The sequence below is a fragment of the Pan troglodytes genome, chromosome 6 (genome assembly GCF_028858775.2).
Source record: "Pan troglodytes isolate AG18354 chromosome 6, NHGRI_mPanTro3-v2.0_pri, whole genome shotgun sequence".
Taxonomy (NCBI): domain Eukaryota; kingdom Metazoa; phylum Chordata; class Mammalia; order Primates; family Hominidae; genus Pan; species Pan troglodytes.
The window spans coordinates 29,449,081-29,468,681 of NC_072404.2; the positions used below are offsets into that span (position 1 = coordinate 29,449,081).

Here is a 19,601-nt window from a genome sequence, read left to right on the forward strand (position 1 = left end):
TAGCTTTCTCAGGTCTGCTAAGTCAGTTACCATTCAGCCCTGGAGTTTTGTTACTGTGGTCTCCTTTCTTGTTTGTTATCTTTAGCCTTGTGGATTTGTGCTTAAAAACAAAAAGAGAAAAACAGTTTACTGTTTTTGTGGGTACCTAGACTAAGCTTATTCTAAATGCCTGTGTTCACTTTACCATCTTTACCTGGGAATGCCCTGGACACATATTTTTCCTTCTTCCCTTCATGATGATTTTCCTGAAGTAATGATGGTTAGTCTGGTCTCAAACTCCTGGCCTCATGTCGTCCTTCCACCTCGGCCTCTCAAAGTGCTGGGATTACAGGCATGAGCCACCCTGGCCAGCCAGATATTATAGAAATAGATAACATAAATAAGCAAAAGCAGAGCAGAGGTAATTTCAGTTAATTTGGTATATATCAGCATTTGGCTATATATTTTCTTAAAGGGCTATGTCATAACTATTTTCAGTTTTGTGGGTTGTATATGGTGTCTGTTATAATAAATGAGCATGCCTATTTCCTAATAAAACTGTATTTTCAAAGATAGGTGGCCATTCAGCTGTAGTTTTCCAACCTGTGGTACCTATGCACGCATATTCCAACACATTGCTTTATTTTGAACAAAAATGGCATTGTACTGTACATGTTGGTTTTGCAACTTATTTTCACTAAGTTACTGTAAATATACTTCCATTTTATACACATAGGTCTATTTTATCCTTTTTAATGACAATATTATTTCATTTTATTTTAATTTTTGAAACAGGATCTCATGCTCTTGCCCAGACAGGAGTGTAGTGGAGTGATCATAGCTCAGTATAACCTCAAATTCCTGGGCTCAGGTGATCCCCCCACCTTAGCCACCCAAGTAGCTGAGACTACAGGTGTGCTCCACCCTGCCGGGCTAATTTTTTGTTGTTGTTGTTGAGTCAGGGTCTCACTGTGTTGCCCAGCATATTCTCAAACTTCTGGAATCAAGCGATCCTCCCACCTTGGCTTCCCAAAGTGCTCGGATTACAGATGTGAGCTACTATGCCTGGCCTATTATCTCATTTTATAAATGTCTTTCGTTTACTTCCCTAATGATGAATAATTTGGTGCTGAACTTTTTTTGTGTGTTTTATTTAGTGCTGTGGTGTATTTGTGTGTATGAAATATATGTGTGTGTACATGTATTTCATATTTGTGTGAATGTTTAAGAATAGATTACCTAATTGTGGAATTTTGGGGTCAAGGATGTGCACACGTTAAATTTAATAGACATTTGTCAGATTGCCCTCCAGAATGGTTCTACCAATTTACATTCTTACTATACCACTTTCCCGTCAGTGGGAAGGTGACCATTTATATGCAGACTTTGACCAATTCTATTTAATTTTAAATGGCATTTAGTTGTTTGCTTTTGGATTTATTTGCTTTCAGGGGAGGTTAAAAGATTTTTTTAAATGTTTGTTGGCTGTTTGTATTTCTTGTACATAGGAGAATGTGAATTATTTGAGTCACTTGACAATTTTTCTGCTGGGAAATTTGTTTATTTCTTATTTGACTGATTTTTTTTTTTTTTTTTTTTTTTGAGGCAGAGTCTTGCTCTGTCGCCCAGGCTGGAGTGCAATGGCGCTCTCTCAGCTCACTGCAAGCTCTGCCTCCCAGGTTCATGCCATTCTCCTGCCTCAGCCTCCCGAGTAGCTGGGACTACAGGCGCCCGCCACCACGCCCAGCTAATTTTTTTTGTATTTTTAGTAGAGACGGGGTTTCACTGTGTTAGCCAGGATGGTCTCGATCTCCTGACCTCGTGATCCACCCGCCTCGGCCTCCCAAAGTGCTGGGGTTACAGGCGTGAGCCACCGCTCCTGGCCTTGACTGATTCTTTATAAAGATGCTAATGCTGTCATGTGTTACAGAGGTTTTTCTTTTGATTTTCAGTTGCCTAATAACTGGGTGTGCTGTTTTAAAATTTTATGTAGTAAAATACATTTTTTATGATTTAGTTTTGTGCTGAAAATTTTTTTCTCCATAACTTATATTCTAATGTATTATGCTTTTAGTTGTTTTTTGTTTGTTTTACATTTATAGTTGTAATACAGTTGGGACTTCTGGTGTAAGCAGTAAGATGCAGCTTCTTTTCTCCAGATGAGTTAGCCAGTTATTCTAGTTTCATTATTTGAATTTCTTCCTTGGCTCCATTAATTTGAAATAGGAGTACAAATTATAATAAGATTAGAATTCTACAATAACTTAAACCTTTAGCCATCTATAGAAACCATTTATCCATAGCCTTTCATTACTATACAAATAAGCTAGTCAATCAAAAATATTTATTGAATGGACCTCTTTTGAGCTGTTTATCCTATTTTTTCCAGTTGGTAAAATAAACATAAGCTAATATATTTTTTTAATGGAAATTAAAAAAATATTTATTTTAGGTTTGGGGGTACATGTGAAGATTTGTTATATAGATAAACACGTGTCATGGGGGTTCATTGTACATATTATTACATCATCCAGGTACTGAGCTTCGTACCCAATAGTTATCTTTTCTGCTCCTCTCCCTCCTCCCACCCTCCCCACTCAAGTAGACCCAGTGTCTGTTGTTTACTTCTTTGTGTTCATAAGTTCTTATCATTTAGCTCCCACTTAGAGGTGAGAACGTGCAGTATTTGGTTTTCTGTTTCTGCATTAGCTAATATTTTTTTAAAATGCTAGTCTATAATAAATTGTTACTGTTTTGAAGACTGTGGACAGATTAATTCAACTTTATAATGACATGTACATTTTGAACAGTTAATGTGTGCTTTCTCTTTAATCTATAATCATTTCCATCCACCTTATATCTTTTCCTCCACATTCTTAGTCCTCTGTGATGGAATTTTGTTTTCTTCCTATGTAATATTATCTCTGTTGGATTCTGTGATTTGCCTAGAACAATGAATTGGGAATACTTGCTCCAGCTTCACACTGACTGCTCTGGAACACCTTGCAGTTGGTGCATGGTTTCCTACACCTGGTTCTGAATCTCCAGCAACACCAGTCCTTAACCACATCAGGCTTTCCGACTGACCCTGCTTTCTTTTAAGGGTTTTGGCTTTCCTCTTTATCAGTGTAGCTGAACACTTTAAATAAAAAATAGATGCCAGCCAGGTGCAGTGGCTCACACCTGTAATCCCACCACTCTGGGGGACTGAGGCAGGAAGATCACTTGAGGCCAGGAGTTTGAGACCAACTTGGGCAACATAGTGAGACCCTGGCTCTAAAAAAAAAAGGCCATTTGCGGTGGCTCACCTGTAATCCCAGCACTGTAGGAGGCCCAGGTGGGTGGATCACTTGAGGTAGGCAGCAGGCACCCGTAGTCCCAGCTACTCAGGAGGCTGAAGCACAAGAATCGCTTGAACCGAGGAGGTAGAGGTTACAGTGAGCTGAGATCGCACCACTGCACTCCAGCCTGGGTGACGAGAGTGAGACACTGTCTCAGAAAAAAAAAAAAAGAAAGAAAGAAAGACTGTATAAATATTTTAGGAGAATAATTTTTGATAGGGTCTTGCTCTGTCACCCAGGCTGGAGTACAGTGGCACGATCATGGCTCACTGCAGCCTCGACCTCCTGGGCTCAAGTGATCCTCCTGCTTCAGCCTCCCTAGAAGCTGGGACTGCAGGTGTGCACCAAAACACACAGCCAATTTTTTTTTAAGAGATGGGGTCTTGCTCTGTTGCCCAGGCTGATCTCAAACTCCTGGGCTCAAGCAGTCCTGTTTCGGACTCCCAAAGTTCTGGGATTGCAGGTGTGAGCTACCACTCCCAGCCAGGAGAATAATTTAATGTTAATATTTAAATGTTCTTCAGAAAATAATAGTTTAAAAATTGTTGCTCTTGCACACAAATCCAGCAAAAATTTTCCTTAGTAAAATGACCAAGATTAAAATTTCTTTAATTCATTTTTAAAATATATAAATTATTGTATAAGTAATGAATGGAAAACAGTGTTATAAGCATTTTCAGAAGCAGGCTATTGGAGATTGTCTTTTATAGTTTGAAGAAAACCAGTTTTAAAAATTTCTCACACCGGGGACTTCTAGGAAAATGGAGATCCATCCTCATCTATGTTATGCATCTCTCCCCTGTTCTTTCCATCCAAATACAACCAAAAGCCTTGGACATTTTATATAAGACTCTGGAGGAGAAAAAGTCAGACAGTCTAGGGACCTCAGGAGACCAGGAGTGACACAGTGGTATGTTCCCTGTGTGTATTTCAGAGTTGGAGCTGAAGAAGTCAGCAACCTAGATACTGCCAACAGGCAAAGACAGAAAAAGCCCCAACAAAAGCCTGTTCTCTCTAGCCAAGAAAAGGCAGCCTAGCAAGCTAGAAAACTTGTAGTCAATAACAGCTCTCCTCTAGCCAAACATCACAGAAAAAAACTGTTGCTGCACTACCAGCTACCTGATCAAAGGCCAAGTGGTAAGCCTAGACTTTTATCCTTTCGAGGCTACAGTGAGGCATACAACATTCCTGCCATGGAGGTGTTAGAGAAGGCAGTAGGAGCCGGAAATGTCACCCCTGCCAGCCAGCCAGGAGTGAGAACTGTCCCCACTGTACTCATGGGACCAGTGGAGACCACATGGAGAATCAGGACTTTACCTCCACATGGCAGTAACGAACTGTTCATCTCCCTTCCCTCTGGTGTGATGTCAGGGGAAGCCTGTGGAGAGTCAGGACATTCATCGTCCCCAGTGAGTATGAGGCCATCCCCAGCACACTGTCAATGGAGAGTACATGGGGACCTGGAACTCCCTTCTCCACCCAGCAGAAGTGAGGAGCCCACCACCCTTGAGTATCGTGGAAGCTGAATGGGGCACCTGGACTTCTGCCTCTGCCTGGCAGTAACAAGGTGGCACCCCTCCCCTGCCAGAGTGGTGTTAGAGAAAACCACCTAAAACAGGAGGTTTAAATAAGATCCAGAGTCTCATAATATGAAAATGTCCAAATTTCAAACACAAATCACTTATACCAAGAACAGGAAGGTCTCAGACTGAATGAAAAATGGCAGTGACTGCTATGGTTTGAATGTATGTGTCCCTCCAAAATTCATATATTGAAACCTAATTTGGTAGTATTAGAAGGTGGCGTCTTTGGGAGGTGATCATGTCATGAGGACTCTATCCTTATGAATGGGATTAATGCCCTTTATAAACAGAGGCTTCAGAGAGCTGCCTTGTCTCTTCCACCCCTCTGCCATGTCAGGACACCTAGAAGACACCATCTGTGAGGAACAGGCTCTCAGCAGATACCAAATCTGCCGGCCCCTTGATAGTGTATACTTTCCAGCCTCCAGAACTGTGAGAAATCAATTTCTATTAATTACCTAGTCTGTGGTGTTTTGTGATGGCAGCCCGAATAGGCTAAGACAATGATATATTAGAATTATCTGAAAAAGATTTTAAAGCTGCTATGATAAAATTTCTCCAAAGAGCATTTAATGAATATGAAGCAAATGCAAAAGACACCTTCAAAAAAAAAAAAAGAAAGTCTCAGGAGAAAAATAGATCATATGAACAAAAACCAAATGGAAATGTTAGAAGTGAAAAATACAATTAAATTAACAAGTTCAGCAAATGGACTCAACAACAGCATGGAGGGGACAGAGGAAAGAATCGGTAAACTGGAAGATAGAACAATGTAATTACACAATCCAAATAACAGGGAGAAAAACAGACAAAAATAAATAAAAAGAATAGAGCTTCCAGAACCTCTGGGACCATAACTAAAAATCTAACATTTGTGTCATCAGAATTTCAGGAGAAGAGAATGAGAGCAGAGCTGGAAAAGCAATCGAAGAAATGCTGTAAAATTTCCATATTTGGCAAAAGACAGAGTCCTCAGATTTAAGAAGCTGAGCAAACCCCAATCGGGATAAACCCATGCTAAGAATTTCATGCCAAGACAACATAATAATTAAAATTTGGAAAAAGAAAAGAAAAAAGGAAAGTGACCAGCCTTACCTATGAAAGACAAGTTTTAAAATTTGTACATAAAAAGTTTACATATTGACATATGCAGAATGCTCTGTTTATCCAATTTACATATATATATATGACATTCCAACAATAGTGGAATACACATTTTTCAAGAGTCCATGGAGGCAGGGTGTGGTGGCTCTCGCCTGTAATCCCAGCACTTTGGGAGGCCAAGGCAGGCAGATCATTTGAGGTCAGGAGTTCAAGACCAGCCTGGCCAAAAAGGTGAAACCCCATCTCTACTAAAAATACAAAAATTAGCTGCTTGTGGTTGTGCACGCCTGTAATTCCAGCTACTCAGGAGGCTGAGGTATGAGAATTGCTTGAACCGGGAGACAGAGGTTGCAGTGAGCCGAGATTGTGCCACTGCATTCCAGCCTGGGTGACAAAGTGAGACTCTTTCAGTCAATCAATCAATCAATCAATCATCCATGAAGGCTGGGTGTGGTGGCTCACACCTGTAACCCCAGCACTTTGGGAGGCCAAGGTGGGCAGATTGCTTGAGAACAGGAGCTCTTAACTAGGGAGTCTGAGGTGGGAGGATCCCTTGAGCCCGGGAGGTTGAGGCTGCAATGAGCCATGAGCATGCTGCTGCACTCTAGCCTAGGTGACAGAGCAAGACCCTATCTCAAAAAAAAAAAAAAGCCCATAGAATGTTTACCAAAGTAGACCTTGTTCTGGGCCATAAAACAAGCCTCACAAACTTAAAAGAATTGAAATCATTCTGAGTATATTCTCTGACCACAGTGTAGAAATCAATAATGGAAAGATGATAGGAAAATCTCTAATAGTTGGAAACTGGACAACATACTTCTAAATAATGAGTCAAAGAGGAGATCTCAAGGGAAATGAATACAAATGAAAATGCAACATAAAAAATTGTGGGACACAGCTAAAGCAGTGCTGAGAGGGAAATTTAGATTTATGCACTAAGTGCATAAATCAGAAAAGAGGAAAAGTCTCAAATCCGTAATCTAAGCTATTAGAGAACCTAGAAAAAGAAAAGCAAACTAAATCCGAAGCAAGCAGAAAAAAGGAAATGGTGAAGATAAAAGCAGAAATCAATGAAATTGAAAACAGAAAAACAGTAGAGAAAATCAATGAAACAAAGAACTTGTCCTTTAATAGGGTCAAAAAAAAAAGGACAAACTTATGATAAGACTGAAAAAGAAAAAAGACATAAATTACCAACATCAGGAATGAAAAAATGAATATCAGGGCAGACCCTGCAGATATCAAAAGGATAATAAAGGAACACTGAACAGCTCTAAGACACATAAATTTGATAACTTGGATGAAATGGATCAATTTCTCAAAAAACAAATTGCCACAATCCACCCAATATGAAATAGATAATTTGAATAGCCCTATTACTGTTAAGGAAATTTGGCCAAGTGTGGTGGCTCACACCTGTAATCCCAGCACTTTGGGAGGCCGAGGTGGATCATGAGGTCAGGAGTTCAAGACCAGCCTTACCAACATGCTGAAACCCTGTCTCTACTAAAAACAAAAAAATTAGCCGGGCGTGGTGGTGTGCACCTGTAATCCCAGCTACTCAGGAGGCTGAGGCAGGAGAATTGCTTGAACCCTAGAGGCAGAGGTTGCAGTGAGCAGAGATGGAGCCACTGCACCTCAGCCTGGGTGACAGAGGGAGACCCTGTCTCAAAAAAAAAAAAGAAATTTAATTTATAATTTAAAAGTCCCCCCCCACCCCGAAAAAAAATCTGTAGGCCCAGATGGTTTTGCTGGAGAATTCTCTCTGCAGTTTAAAGAAGAATTAGCATACTTTAATGCAATCTTTTCCAGAAAATAGAAGGGGAAGGAGCAATTCCTAGTTCATTTTATAAAGCTAGTTTTATCCTTACACCCAGCTAGGCAAATACAGTATAAAAAATAAAAACTGCAGATCAAAATTCCCCCAAATATAGATGTGAACATTCTTAAGAAAATATTAGCAAACAATTCAGCAGCATATAAGAAAATTAAACACCAAGTGGTTTGTTTTTTTTTTTTTTGAGATGGAGTTTCACTCTGTTGCCCAGGCTGGACTGCAGTGGTGTGATCTCAGCTCACTGAAACCTCTGCCTCCCAGGTTCAAGTGATTCTCCCACCTCAGCCTTCCAAGTAGCTTGGATTACAGCTGCCTGCCACCATGGCTGGCTAATTTTTGTATTTTTAGTAAAGACAGGGTTTCAGCATGTTGGCCAGGCTGGTCTTGGAACTCCCGACCTCAAGTGATCCGCCCGCCTTGGCCTTCCAAAGTGCTGGGATTACAGGTATGAGCCACCACGCCTGGCCACAAAGTGGCATTTATTCCAAAGATGCAAAGCTGTTCAGTATTTGAAGATCAATCATTGTAATACCATATACCAAATAAACAGATTAATGGGAGGCAAGTGGGTTTTACTGTAAAAGGGCAACATAGGGATCCTAGTGGTGATAGAAATATTCTGCATCTTAACTCTTATCAATGTCACCATTCTTGTTGTGATATTGTATACAGTTTTGCAAGATGTTACCATTGTAGGGAAACTGGGCAAAGGGAATTGGAATTTTTGTATTTATTATTTCTTACAACTCTTTGTAAATCTACGGTTATCTCAAAACAAAAAGTTAATTTAACAATTAAGGAAAAAACCCAAAGCCAAACCTGTAAAATGCGTGGTCCTTGTATTCCAGATACGTTAAAGGAAAGTCAATCTCAGAATTCCTATTAGATATGATTTTGATGTAGATATTTAAGACGTAGTCTATTTATGGTGATTTGTATCATTTAGGCAAAGCCATTATCTAGCATTTCTTAGGAAAAATTAGGCTTATTTTAGGAACTGAGGTATTTGTATTTAATGTCTGATGAGAACTTACCTTAGTTCACTCATGTGATCTAAACTGCCTTGCAGTCCTTTTTTTTTGAGACGGAGTTTCGCTCTTGTTGCCCAGGCTGGAGTGCAATGGCGCGATCTCGGCTCACCATAACCTCCACTTCCTGAGTTCAAGCGATTTTCCTGACTCAGCCTCCTGAGTAGCTGGGATTACAGGCATGGGTCACCACACTCAGCTAATTTTGTATTTTTAGTAGGGAAGGGGTTTCTCCATGTTGGTCGGGCTGGTCTGGAACTCCCAACCTCAGGTGATCCGCCTGCCTCGGCCTCCCAAAGTGCTAGGATTACAGGCGTGAGCCACTGTGCCCGGCCCTGCCTTGCAATCTTAAGAAGAGAAGTAATAAAGTAATTCTTGAGTGACATAATTTATTAAGCACCGAGTGGGAGAAGGTAGCTATATTAAAAATACAAAAGATTAAACAATGAATGTACACTTAATCATAGAATTGATGAGGTCTTTGAAAGCACTTTTACCTATGGTGTTCTCTTTGCTATGATATTTAGTTTGTATTTCTTTGGAAGCATTCTTCCTTTACTGCTAGTAGCTTCATAGTAAAACTTTACACTGGGTAACTCACTTTGATAACCAAGAAGCGACTTCTGGCTGGGTGTGGTGACTCATGCCTGTAATCCTAGCACTTTGGGAGGCCAAGGAGGGAGGATCACTTAAGATCGGGAGTTCGATACCAGCCTGGCAACATGGCGAAACCTTGTCTCTACGGAAAAGTAGCTGAGTGTGGTGGTGGGCACCTGTAATCCCAGCACTTGGTAGGCTGAGGTGGGAGGACCTCCTGAGCCCAGAGGTCGAGGCTGCAATGAGCCGAGGTTGTACCACAGCACTCCAGCCTGGGCAGGGACAGAGTGAGACCCTGTATCCAAAAAAAAGAAAGAAAAAAGAAAAGAAGTGATTTCTAAATTTTCTTGCTTGCACCATTAAGCTGATATTTAGTGGTGGTAAAGTATTGATTTGAATTTGAAAAATATTAATAAGGAAAAGTGTTTGACTTGTTCAATGTATATGAAACACTTCTGTGTCATTTTACATTTTACAACAGTTTTATTCCTTCTGTGTGTACATACAGGTTTATCTATTTAGACCTGCCTCTCTACAAAATAGATTTGAGGCAGCTGACATTAAGAGTACAAACCAGGAAACAATATTTAGGTATAAAAAGATAAAGTACGGCCAGGCCTGATAGCTCACGCCTGTAATCCCAGCCCTTTGGGAGGCTGAGGTGGATGGATTGCCTGAGCCCAGGAGTTCAAGAGTAGTCCAGGCAACATGGTGAAACCCTGTCTCTACAAAAATTAGCCCAGCATGGTGGTGTGTGCCTGTAGTCCCAGCTATTTGGCAGGGGGTGGGGAGGGGGCACTGAGGTGGGAGGAAATCACTTGAATCCAGGAGGTCGAGGCTGCAGTGAGCCATGATTGTGCTATTGCACTCCAGCCTGGGCGATAGAGCAAGTAGAGCAAGACCGTGTCTCAAAAAACAAACAAACAAACAAAACATAAAAGACATGTGACATAAGTAGGGGGTCTGCAAGAGCGTGTGTGCTTATGTTTGTGCCAGTACTGTGGCTGGTTGCCCTCAGATTTATTCCTTACCCTTTCTCTGTTCTATTTCTCAAGGAAGAGTGAGCGATTCCAGTAGGTGGCATTTTCCAAGTTCCCAAATCAGCTGGCTTCTGCCTGGGTTCAGCCAGTGGGAGGTATGGGAGGAATTTGGAAAGTAGGAGGAAGGGAAGGTATTTTTTCCCCTCCCTCTCTTCTTCAGGTGGGGTCTCTGGCGGTACCCATGATTGTTTTGTAGTGTTACCTTCTGCCAGACACCCTGCCTTGGTTCTGTTTTTCCACGAGGTGACCTTGGACTTGGCCTCTGGTAAATCACTACATTCTCCCTCTGTTCCACAGTTAAAGGGATGATGTAGCTTCCTGCTGTGCCTTATAATCACTGATTATGTTTAGCATAGTTAGAATCTTTTTATACCCGATATCTTTAGCATACTTAATAGCATCATATACCCTTCTTTTGATTTTTGTGTGCTATGAAATAATCAGGCTAGGTCTATGTTTTTATGTGATTCTTTTCCCTTCTTAAACTATTTGATCTTCTCCCAGAATAAGGAAGTTAAAGTAGAAACAGAGCAACCTTAAAGTGGTTTATTTTCTAAATTGGATCCTTCATTTCTATCTCAGTGATGATGCCACCTACCAAACATGTGAATTAGACCTTCAGCAAATGTTCATTTCAAACATTTGTCGAGTGTCTACTGTGTGATGAAGCACCAAGCTGGGTGAGCTGAGAGTAAAAGCATAGATAGGATAGGATCTCTGTTTCCAAGTTGCTTTTAGGGGTTCAAGGTCTAAGATAGGGAAGGGGTTCTTACTGCTAACACCTTCAGTGACAGAGCTTTATGGGGGAAAGTATTGTGGATGCACATATAATATTAATACAAGCATAGAATTCCCTTAAAGATGTCGTCTCATGACCTGTAAACATAAAATTGTATTGTGAATATAGAGAAAGGAGGATGTTTGGTGTATTTGAAAGAACTCCAAGAAATAAGAGTTTTGTTCTGATATTCAACGAAGTGATTTTATGTCATGGAGGAAGGTAGATATAATCTCTTAGTCTCTTTTTTTGTAATATTAAAACAGTTGATTTTAGAAAATTTAAAAGCTCTATATTTAATAATAATTTAGAACATTGTAAAGTTATCATATAGTTGTTTCTCATTTATCCTGACTTTTTCTTTAATTGCCAATTTCTAACCCTGACTGAAATAAGTGATTAGACTGCACCTTTATAATTCTCACACCTCAGTTTAATGTCAAACCTCCTAGGCTTTTAGCTTCATTTTGTTAATGTGTTAAGACTGTCCCCTGCCCATTTTAGGTTGCTACTTCTTTTAATATTATAAAGGAGGTGATTGCCATGGAAAAGGAGATCCAGTATTTATGATTTAGTCTTACTGCTGAAGGGTTTTAAAAAATATGATTATCTCCTGTTTACCAAATACTATTGCAACTCTTGATTGAAAGGTATTAATAAATAAATGTCCCCTCTCCCAATGTTTTATTTTGAAAATTTTCAACTCTACAGAAAAAATTTAAAAATTGTGTGGTAAACATCATATATCTTTCATCTAAACTCACAATTGGCTAACATTTTTTTTTATGTCTTTTTTTTTTTTTTTGAGATGGAGTCTCGCTCTGTCACCCAGGCTGGAGTGCAGTGGCACGATCTCAGCTCACTGCAACTTCTACCTCCCAAGTTCAAGCAGTTCTTCTGCTTCAGCCTCCCGAGTAGCTGGGACTACAGACATGTGCCATCACGCCTGGGCTAATTTTTTTGTATTTTTAGTGGAGACGGGGTTTCACCATGTTGGCCATGGTGGCCAGGCTGGTCTCGAATGCCTGACCTCAAGTGATCCACCCCGCCTCGGCCGCCCAAAGTGCTGGGATTACAGGCGTGAGCCATCGCACCCAGTCCTCTTTATATATACAAATATCTATGTTTATTTCTTTTTGGTACCATCTGAAAGAAGTATATATCATGATATTTCATTCCTGGGTACTTCTTGCTGAAAGATTTTTGTAAATGTTTTTCTTGTATATTCCCTTTAAACTAGAATGTTGAGGTGTTCATGATGAATGATGCCAGAGATGCACTGCTTGGAAAATCTCATTTTACCATAAGACTTGCTCCAAATAGTTTCCCCCTCACTTTATATTACATTTCTCTTTTTTTGATAAGTATTTTTTGATCACCCTCTATCACGACCACTGATACTCCTTTCTGATACCTTTTTTCCCCACTTCTAAACAATTGTAAAATATCGATAACAACATTTGCCATTAAAATAATTTTTAAGGCTGGCTGCAGTGGCTCACGCCTGTAATCCCAGCACTTTGGGAGGCCGAGGTGGGTAGATCACCTGAAGTCAGGAGTTCAAGACCAGAGACCAGCCTGGCCAACATGGTGAAACCCTGTCTCTACTAAAAATACAAAAATTAGCTGGGTGTGGTGGTGCATGCTTGTAATCCCAGCTACTCGGGAGGCTGAGGCAGGAGAATCGCTTGAACCTGGGAGGTGGAGGTTGCAGTGATCCGAAATTGCTCCAGTGCACTCCAGCCTGGGTGACAGAGTGAGACTCCGTCTCAAAAATAATAATAATAATAAAATAAAATCTGGGGGCTGGGCATGATGGCTTACGTCTGTAATCCCAGCACTTTGGGAGGCCGAGGCAGGCAGATCACCTGAGATCGGGAGTTCGAGACCAGCCTGACCAACATGGAGAAACCCCACATCTACTAAAAATACAAAATTAGCCAGGCATGGTGTTGCATGCCTGTAATCCCAGCTACTCGGGAGACTGAGGCAGGCGAATCACTTGTACCTGGGAGGTGGAGGTTGCGATGAGCCGAGATCGCGCCATTGCACTCCAGCCTGGGCAACAAGAGTGAAACTCTGTCTCAAAAAAAAAAAAATTTTTTTTTAAATATGCAGTTCATCAATATTCATTATATTCACAGTGTTGTGCAGCCATCACTACTGTATCTTTCCAAAACTTGTACCACTCCAAACAAGAAATCTATAAAATTTGAGCAGTAAATCTTTATTCCTTCCTTCCCTGATCCTTAATAACCTGTAGTCTACTTTCTGTCTGTATACATATGCCTATTCTACATATTCTATATAAGTGGAATTGTACAATATTTGATTTGATTGATGTCTGGCTTGTTTCACTTAGCATAACGTTTTCAAGGTTCATCTGTGTTGTAGCGTGTATCAGAATGTCATTCCTTTTTCTGGCTGAATAATATTCCATTGTATTTACATATATACCACATTTTGTTTGTTTATCTGTTGATGGACACTTGAGTTGTTTCTACCTTTTGACTGTTGTGAATAAACCTGAAATGAACATTGGTGTATAAGTATCCCTCTGAGCTCTGAATCCTTTTGATTTTTTTTTTTTTTTTTGGTATATACCTAGGAGTGGAATTCCTAGGTCACATGGCATTTTTATGTTTAAGTTTTTGAGGAACTGACAAACTCTTTTCCACAGCAGCTGCACCATTTTATATTCCCACCACTAATGTATGAGGGTTTCAGTTTCTCTGCATCCTTGCCAACACTTATTTTCCATTTCTTTGATGATAGCTATCCTAGTAAGTGTGAAATGGTATCTCATTGAGTTTTGGTTTGTATTTCCATAGTGGCCAGTGATATTGAACATCTTTTCATGTACTTACTGGCCATTTGCACATCTTCTTTAGAGAGTATCTATTCAAGTCCTTTGCCCATTTTAAAAATTGATTTATCTTTTTGTTCATGAATTGTAAGAGATCTTTATATATTCTAGATAGTAGATCTTTATCAAATTTATGGTTTGCAAATGTTTTCTCCCATTCTATAGGTTGTCTTTTCATTTTCTTGATTAATGTCCTTTTATGCACAAAAGTTTTAAATATCGATGAAGTCCAGTTTATCTATTTTCTCTTTTGTTGCTTGTGCTTTTCTGATAGAACCATCAGCACATTTATCAGTTGTTAGATGATTTCTCTCCTGGTGATCCCGGATTAGGGCTTGGGCTCATTTTTTGGTCCAGGATCAACAAAAATAACAGTATTCGTTGTCACTAACTGAGTACCTAATATATGCTAGATGATTCTGGGAAACCTGAGAAAGAGAATTCTAAGGCAGAAAAGCCTCATAATTTTATTCTTGTCAAGTAAAGTTTACTAAAACTCCATAACATTACAAAGAGGTTAGAAGATAGTCTTCCCCACCATTTTTCTGCAGGAAATTTAAGTCAGAACTACTGCTAGTGTCCTACTGCACTGAACAGGTTCCTGGCATTTGCACTGGACCCTAGGCTCCCCCACAACACCACCCCTGTGGAGGTTCTCGATTTCTGTATTTCATGGACTCTCTTTCTTAGCTAGCTTTTTAGTTTACCAGCTTAGTCTGTGTTTTTTTGGTTTTTTGTTTTTTGAGACGGAGTCTTGCTCTGTCGCCCAGGCTGGAGTGCAGTGGTGCTATCTCTGCTCACTGCAAGCTCTGCCTCCCCGGTTCAAGGGATTCTCCTGCCTCAGCCTCCCAAGTAGCTGGGACCACAGGCGCATGCCACCAGGCCCGGCTAATTTTTTCATATTTTTAGTAGAGACGGGGTTTCACCGTGTTAGACAGGATGGTCTCAATCTCCTGACCTCGTGATCCGCCTGCCTCAGCCTCCCAAAATGCTGGGATTACAGGTCTGTGGTAGTTTTTACAAAATGCTTAAGAAACTCAAGGTAAATGAGTTACTCACAGCGGGACTAACATTTTGAACCAGACTTTAAAATCCATTATATCGCACTAGAAAAGCGAGAGTTTCCCCCACATTTACAACTCTGAAATTCCTTTTGGAAACTCTGTAAATGATGTTGTTGATTTAAAAATTAGGGCCAGGAGCAGTGGCTGACACCTGTAATCCTAGCACTTTGGGAGGCCGAGGAGTGCGGATCACCTGAGGTCAGGAGTTCAAGAGCAGCCCGGCCAACGTGGTAAAATCCTGTCTCCACTAAAAATACAAAAATTAGCTGGGCGTGTTGGTGGGCGCCTGTAATCCCAGCTAATCAGGAGGCTGAGGCACGAGAATCGCTGGAACCCAGGAGGTGGAGGCTGCAGCGAGTCGAGATAATGCCACTGCACTCCAGCCTGGGAGACAGAGGGAAACTCCATCTCAAAAAAAAAAAAAAAAATGAGGCTTTTCCTATTTGTAGTATGAGTGCATTCTCTCTAGTACATTTTCCCTCAGATGACCCAGTAGTTGTTCACCTTTTTCCTTCAAACTGTAAAAGCACAAAAATGAAGAGCTCTATTAATGTTAATTTTATTCTGATTTATTCCCCTAGCGGATCTGAAAAGAACAATTGCTGTCCTTCTGGATGACATTTTGCAACGATTGGTGAAGCTGGAGAACAAAGTTGACTATATTGTTGTGAATGGCTCAGCAACCAACACCACCAATGGTACTAGTGGGAATTTGGTGCCAGTAACCACAAATAAAAGAACGAATGTCTCGGGCAGTATCAGATAGCAGTTGAAAATCACCTTGTGCTGCTCCATCCACTGTGGATTATATCCTATGGCAGAAAAGCTTTATAATTGCTGGCTTAGGACAGAGCAATACTTTACAATAAAAGCTCTACACATTTTCAAGGAGTATGCTGGATTCATGGAACTCTAATTCTGTACATAAAAATTTTAAAGTTATTTGTTTGCTTTCAGGCAAGTCTGTTCAATGCTGTACTATGTCCTCAAAGGGAATTTGGTAATTTGGTTGATGTGGTAAGCAGGTAGGTGAGTTTTGTATAAATCTTTTGTGTTTGAGATCAAGCTGAAGTGAAAACACTGAAAAACATGGATTCATTTCTATAACACATTTATTTAAGTATATAACACGTTTTTTGGACAAGTGAAGAATGTTTAATCATTCTGTCATTTGTTCTCAATAGATGTAACTGTTAGACTACGGCTATTTGAAAAAATGTGCTTATTGTACTATATTTTGTTATTCCAATTATGAGCAGAGAAAGGAAATATAATGTTGAAAATAATGTTTTGAAATCATGACCCAAAGAATGTATTGATTTGCACTATCCTTCAGAATAACTGAAGGTTAATTATTGTATATTTTTAAAAATTACACTTATAAGAGTATAATCTTGAAATGGGTAGCAGCCACTGTCCATTACCTATCGTAAACATTGGGGCAATTTAATAACAGCATTAAAATAGTTGTAAACTCTAATCTTATACTTATTGAAGAATAAAAGATATTTTTATGATGAGAGTAACAATAACTAAAGTATTCATGATTTTTCACATGCATGAATGTTCATTTAAAAGTTTAATCCTTTGAGTGTCTATGCTATCAGGAAAGCACATTATTTCCATATTTGGGTTAATTTTGCTTTTATTATATTGGTCCAGGAGGAAGGGACTTTGGAGAATGGAACGCTTGAGGACTTTAGCCAGGTGTATATAATAAAGGTACTTTTGTGCTGCATTAAATTGCTTGGAAAATGTTAACATTATATTATATAAGAGTATCCTTTATGAAATTTTGAATTTGTATAACGGATACATTAGATATTCATTTTATATAATGGCCACTTAAAATAAGAACATTTAAAATATAAACTATGAAGATTGACTATCTTTTCAGGAAAAAAGCTGTATATAGCACAGGGAACCCTAATCTTGGGTAATTCTAGTATAAAACAAATTATACTTTTATTTAAATTTCCCTTGTAGCAAATCTAATTGCCACATGGTGCCCTATATTTCATAGTATTTATTCTCTATAGTAACTGCTTAAGTGCAGCTAGCTTCTAGATTTAGACTATATAGAATTTAGATATTGTATTGTTCATCATTACAATATGCTACCACATGTAGCAATAATTATAATATTTTATTAAAATAAATATGTGAAATATTGTTTCATGAAAGACAGATTTCCAAATCTCTCTTCTCTTCTCTGTACTGTCTACCTTTATGCGAAGAAATTAATTATATGCCATTGCCAGGTAGAAGTTTGGAATAATTGTTTAGTCTCTCCTATTAGATGTGGACATTTTTGTTTTTGTTTTTTTTTTCAGGGATGAAATAAAATATATTATTTCTACCTACAAAGTATTACAGGCTTTTTTCTTTAATGTTGGTTGTGCATTTAATAAATGATAAATGGTTAAAAGGAATCTTAAGAAAAATTTGGTTTTGTTTCAATTCCAGATAACTTTTTCAAAAGAGAAAAATTGAAGGTTACCCAATAGTGCCTCTCATTTGATACTAGGGTAGGAGAGTCTGAGTGCAGAGATAGATTGGAGAACTAAGGCTTGACTTCTTAAAAATCAACAGTAAACTGATAATCTGAAATGGATATGAGCTTCATTTAAAAATCAACAGTAGACTGTTGATTTTTAAGAAGTCAAGCCTTAGTATTTATATCTTCAGTTAATCTTAATTTGGACATTAGCACGGAGGGCATCACTAAAGGTACTAAAAACTTGCAAACTTTTATCAGGGTGTCTTTGGGTTTACTTTAAGCAAATATATGAATTAAAAAGTAATTTAAACATTATTTCAGGTAGTTAATGATAACTTAGGTCTCAGTTTTCAAGAAACACTTATGATTTTGACTCTGGAATTACACAGACTGTAGAGACTCAAGTTTGCTTTTTAATGACCATATTACTTTTTTTGAATTTATAGAAATTTGTCTCATCTCATTTAGTTATGCCTTGGAAACCTAAAGTGTTAGCAGCTTACATAGGAACCTCAGTCACAGTTTTGGTTTAAATGTAAACAATGTTCTGTTTTTAACCAAACACTTTGAGCTGAGTAGCTTATTAATATAGTTACCATTTTTTCCGCCTTTCTCTTATAGAAGTATCTACCTGAAAAGGGAGCATGATGTAATGAAACAGACCAAAAAATATGTAGTTAATTGAAACCATTTTTCTCCCATAATTGAAAGTGCTTAATGATTCTTAAGAACTTTTTGTTTAGGGGACTGGTATTGCTCATGTAGTCTCAGCTACTCAGGGGCTGAGGCAGGAGGACTGCTTGAGCCTGGGAAGTGGAGGCTGCAGTGAGCCATGATTGCACTACTGCACTCCAGCCTGGGCGACAGAGCAAGATCCTGTCTCAAAACAGTAACAACAACAACAACAAACCAGGAGAAACAATGAGAATATAGAGAAGCACAATGGGAAAAAGTCTGAAATGTTTCTACCCAGGGATAACTACTGTTGATATTTTAGTAGATAAATGTGAATCTGATCTCCCCTCCCCACACTCTCTATTGACTTCCTATTTCTACTTAAAATCCAAAGTTCCCACTGTGGCCTTCAAAGCCCTAATGTGCCCCTGGATGCCTCCAGACCTCATTTCTTACCACCCTCCTCCTTCCCAATTCCTATTCAGTCATACTGTCTTGTCCTTCCTAGGACATACCAAGCATACTTTTGCCTCAGTAACTTCAAACATGATATTCCTCTACCTGCCACCACTCTTACCCCCAGATAACTTCATGGTTCCCTCCCAAACAGCATTCAGGTGTTCATTCAAATGTTACTTCTTAAGGGAAGTCATCTTTGACCACCTTCCTAAAATACTAGGCCTCAGCACGCTTAGCCATTTTACTTTTCTTTGTAGTTCTGATATACTCGACTTTAAATGGTATATTAACTTATTTTGTTTTCTCTCATGTTTCTTAGAATATAAACTCCATGGAGGCAAGGACTTCATTTTGTTCATTTATGTAACCTGGGCATTTACAACTGTGTCTAGCTCATAATAGGTACCCAATTAATATTTGTTAAAACAATGAGTTACTAAACCCATTCTATACTTTTTTTGCTTTGTGCATATATACGTATGTTTTAAAAATAATATACTTTTTTTGTACCATGTAGGATGAATTTCTTTCTAAGTCAGAAGGTAAATAACTTTCATAGTTATTCCATTGTGTGGCTATATCACATTGGTATATCTTTCTCTTAATTATTAAGCATTTTGGTTGCAGAGAAAAGATTTAGCCTGAGGTGTGAGACAGGTCTAAAGAGAAGTGGGAAGTCAGTAGAGTGTGGGGAGGGGAAATTAGACTCACATTCACACTCTTTTTATGCTTCATGCTGTTACTGTTATT

At 39.1% G+C, this 19,601-nt stretch overlaps 1 protein-coding gene across 11 annotated transcripts in view; it reads left to right on the forward strand.

Moving 5' to 3' along the window:
• The window catches only part of CCDC126 (coiled-coil domain containing 126), a 44,827-nt gene extending 27,243 nt beyond the window's left edge, over positions 1-17,584 (forward strand). For all 11 annotated transcript variants that reach the window (XM_016957168.4, XM_016945546.4, XM_016945547.4 and 8 more), the window contains one exon: positions 15,799-17,584. In XM_016957168.4, coding sequence (XP_016812657.1) covers positions 15,799-15,983 — 185 coding nt within the window. In that variant the 3' untranslated portion in view covers positions 15,984-17,584. The remainder of the gene's footprint in view (positions 1-15,798) is intronic.
• The last annotated feature ends 2,017 nt before the right edge of the window (positions 17,585-19,601 follow it).